Source organism: Etheostoma cragini, unplaced genomic scaffold (assembly GCF_013103735.1).
Source record: "Etheostoma cragini isolate CJK2018 unplaced genomic scaffold, CSU_Ecrag_1.0 ScbMSFa_4663, whole genome shotgun sequence".
In the NCBI taxonomy this organism is placed as follows: domain Eukaryota; kingdom Metazoa; phylum Chordata; class Actinopteri; order Perciformes; family Percidae; genus Etheostoma; species Etheostoma cragini.
The window spans coordinates 66,014-69,943 of NW_023269056.1; the positions used below are offsets into that span (position 1 = coordinate 66,014).

General features: G+C 41.5%; 2 protein-coding genes across 2 annotated transcripts in view; both read right to left on the reverse strand.

Moving 5' to 3' along the window:
* Nucleotides 1-684, reverse strand: part of LOC117941254 (NLR family CARD domain-containing protein 3-like) — a 3,284-nt gene extending 2,600 nt beyond the window's left edge. The window contains exons 1-2 of the mRNA XM_034866319.1: nt 632-684; nt 63-119 (exon numbers count right to left, since the gene is read on the reverse strand). Of these exons, the coding sequence (XP_034722210.1) occupies nt 63-119; nt 632-684 (110 nt within the window). The remainder of the gene's footprint in view (nt 1-62; nt 120-631) is intronic.
* The window catches only part of LOC117941255 (ribonuclease inhibitor-like), a 4,432-nt gene continuing 502 nt past the window's right edge, over nt 1-3,930 (reverse strand). Inside the window, exons 2-7 of the mRNA XM_034866320.1 lie at nt 2,960-3,133; nt 1,814-1,987; nt 1,312-1,353; nt 842-966; nt 632-693; nt 1-82 (exon numbers count right to left, since the gene is read on the reverse strand). Coding sequence (XP_034722211.1) covers nt 930-966; nt 1,312-1,353; nt 1,814-1,987; nt 2,960-3,133 — 427 coding nt within the window. The 3' untranslated portion in view covers nt 1-82; nt 632-693; nt 842-929. The remainder of the gene's footprint in view (nt 83-631; nt 694-841; nt 967-1,311; nt 1,354-1,813; nt 1,988-2,959; nt 3,134-3,930) is intronic.

Sequence of the window (3,930 nt, forward strand, 5' to 3'; positions counted from 1 at the left end):
CAGAAGCTCCGCCTCCTGAGTTGTAAGAAACACCAGTCCAGTCAAAGCACACTGGAACACACCTGGACCGGGACACCTGAACCTGTGGGATGTAGTTGATCAGGCGTGGTGACCTTAAACTGAACGTCACACAAAACCGATCAGAAATACACTGCGGAAAATGTTGTGGAATAAAGTGACTTTCTGGGAAAAGAAGCAGCAGTTGCAGGAGTGTTAATCATGTGCATGTTTAAAGGTAAGTGTAAGAATTGAAGGGAGTTGAAGTTATAGGTGACGAGTGTGTGGAGCAGTTTTTGGAAGCTGAAATGCAGTTCTGATAGAGTATAGGAATACCTTAAAGGTGCACTATGAGTTCCTGCACGGTTTCAGCTGTTTTTCGATTGGGGGAGGGGGTGGTGGTAAGTGTCAGTTAGTCATGACGGTTACAGAAACATGGGGGGAGGGGCGAGCTTGCTCTGTTCTATTTGAAATTTACTTGGAACTTCAACAGAAGTGACTATGCGGGAAGTCATAGTGCACCTTTAAGAATGAAAGGGTTAACCTTTAGATTAAGGTGTTGAAAGCAGGTCAGGTTTAAGAACTTAAAGCAGTTGACTCGGTTATGGTATTCAGCATGTTATGATTTGGTTACCTGTATGAAGTCTTTCCAGACTCAGTCAGCAGTTTAGGTGTGAAATATAACATTTCCTGAGACTGAAATAGAACAAAAAGAGTTGATTAGAACCTGTTGAAATGGGAGCAGAACCATGAGTTAAAGGTTCTCCGAAAATGATTCGTCTCTCATTCGAGTGACTTCTTCAGTTTTGACAAATTCATATCAATGTTAAAGTGAAACACTGACCTTTGTATGGGGAGCCTCTCCACCCACAAGCTGCTGCTGCTTCAACCTCTCTGGATCATCAGGACTCAACTGGTCCTCTTTTCTGTCCTCAGACACATCCGGGTTGGTCTTTGAGGGGGACGGATCTGGTCGGGGATTAAGATGCCAAACTCAGTTTTGGACCAGTATTCCTAAACCGTTCAAGGTGACCAAAACCCTTTGTAGCATGACATTCCCCCCATGTTTCCTGTTGGTATCTCCTGAAAACCCTCCATTAAAGTCAGAATGTAGAAATAGATCCTGTTTAGGTCAAGACCGAGTCCAAAATGGGTCGATACCAAGATTCCAGACAATATTACCCAACATGCCACACAGAACGGAACAAAGCAAAAGATTTGCTGTGGTTACTGGGATTAACCAGCGCCATAAAGCACAGCAGCCGATCTTCAGTTGTGCTCCTACTTTAATGACAACTTCTTTAAGATATTTACTCACGTCTGTCAGGTGCAGCCCGGTACTCTCTGCCATCCACCCTGAAAAGAAAAAGACAAATACCGCAGTTATTTTATGATATTCAGATTAAGTTAATAGCACTGGTGATTCCACATAACCATGGTCACACCATGTTTGCGTCTACTCAGCCTGGATTTTTACATATACATGAAACAGGGAGTATTTAGGAATGGTGGGGCTCTAATAATCACATCAGCCCATTTCATCGCTTTTAAGGGTCCAAACAGCATCAGACTCCAGGCTTCTCTGGAGGCAAAGAAAACCACGTCTCCATTGAGGTTCCAGGTTACAATTATTTGTTCTTTAAGAAACAAAAGTATTTTCATCCTGCAGACATCACTGAATACCAGAAACATACATTTGAAAAAAAGCAAATTTACAATATTGGGTGTAAGTTATGTTTGCATATAAATTTGGTTTAATTGTTTATTTTTATTCCCCATAGTAGATCTATAACAGTACCAGAATCAGGGAACTGACCTCAGAGTTTCCAGTTCAAAGCTCGGACTCTCCAGAACATCACACAGCATCTTCACTCTTGAATCCTGAAACTTGTTGTCTCTCAGGTCCAGGTCTCTCAGATGGGAGGGGTTGGACTTCAGCGCTAAGGCCAGAGCAGCACAGCTGATCTCTGACAAACTGCACCACCTCAATCTGAAGAAAGAATAAACAAAGTAGATACAATATTTAAAATCCAATCAGATAGGCCCAGGATTTTGTTGTGTAGCTCAACATTACTGTGTCCTAATCAATAACTACCACTTTCCCGAGTAAAGTAGCTTGACATTGTTATTGTTATTATAATACTGTTACTGATTCCATCCCAAACCCCAGGTTCCCCGCTGCTATCCCAAGCATTAAGGGCGTTATACAGTAGCTGCAGCCCAGCTGGCGTGCACAAATGGGACGTCATGGGATCGCCGTAACTATTTATACGGGCGTGGTGGTCGTGATACTAGCTGCAGTCTTCTACTGAACAGAGGTGGCGCTGAAGAGGAAAGGCTACCAACTTACTTTGCTCTTTCTACGGACTGGAAGAAGAAGAAAAAGTTAAAGTAAACAGTAAGTTTACAAGAGAGACCTGCAGTCACACTGAGAGTCCTGGTATCCGGTTACCTTCGAGCTCCTTCAGGCTTCCTGTTTCCGTGCACCAGCTTGCCTACGCTACTATTAAATGGCCATTAGCTTCCCAGCTTCCAACCTCAGCCAAAGCATCAGCCCCAGGTTCCTAGCTTCCATCCAAAGTTCTTGGCAAATTCTTGAAACTTGTTCCCATAGATAGATGCTAAAGCCAGAGGCCGACTGTGGTCAACACGTAAAAGGGTGCACAGAGATGAAGAGCTGTTTACTGTTCTTCTGTGCTGTTAGGTATTCTTCTTTTTTGACATATAATGACAGACTGCATCTTGTAGGATATCTTCATGCTGCCCCCATTATGTCCAGAAAATTGCATCCCCTATAACTACGTTACCTGTGGTACTTTAGGAAAACAATTTCAGAATTTTGGCATTGACTTGGTACAGATGCATTGGTTCTTGTGACATCTCTAGCATGTATATAAATAAGGTTAAAATGTTAATTAAACACATGATATATATTATAATAACAGAGACTCAGTGACCTGACCTTAGAGTCTTCAGTCCACAGTTTGGACTGCTCAGAAAATCACACAGCAGCTCCAATCCTGAATCCTGCAGCTCGTTGTCACTCAGGTCCAGCTCCCTCAGATGGGAGGGGTTGGACTTCAGAGCTGAGGCCAGTGAAGAACAGCTGATCTTTGACAAATCACAGCCCCACAATCTGTATAAAGAATAAATGATGAAGATATTATTCCATTCATAATACAATTACATCTGTGGCTCAACACATAATCAATCAATCAATGAGTTCTTGAACTCATCCAGAACTCCATTCATCTGGTAAAAACTTCAAGAGGAAAGGTGCTGTGGAAAGATAGAGTGCAACACATAGCATCATAAACCCCCGGTGCTCATAAAAAAAGGATTTCATCAGTGTGTAATAATTTATTTAAGCATAATTTGGGGCATAATTTGACCCAATGCAAAGAAGAGGGACACTAACAGTAACTTGGTTTGAATCCTGGTTGGCGAACAGTAAATAGGTGTGTAAAGTTGGTGAGGACCTGTCCACAGTTTTGGATGTCACATGTGGGGAACCAAAGGGCTCCACCTTTGGACTTTTGTTGTTTTTAAAATAATGCTTCACGCAGATTATTCCACCTTATTCGTATCCACTGGAAGATATGCTATTAAGAACACTATGGCACTCTTAATAGAGAACTGTCTCTGTTAAGAGACTGGTTGATTGATTTTACAGACAGCAGGTTTCCCTTATATTAGTTATTTGTAGTTATTTGAGTTCTCACAAAATAATGATAATTTGTTTTATAGTCATCAAACAGAACATCAAAATATGTTCAAGTTCTGATAAATAAAATGTATAAAAGTGTAAACTTAAGATATGAAACTTAAAGTCCTTCCAACAAAAAAAACATAATCAGTGTTTTCAAAAGGGACGTTGTAGCGCGTCCTCTGGTGGACAGACTATGTACTAACATCACTAACAGGGACGTTGTA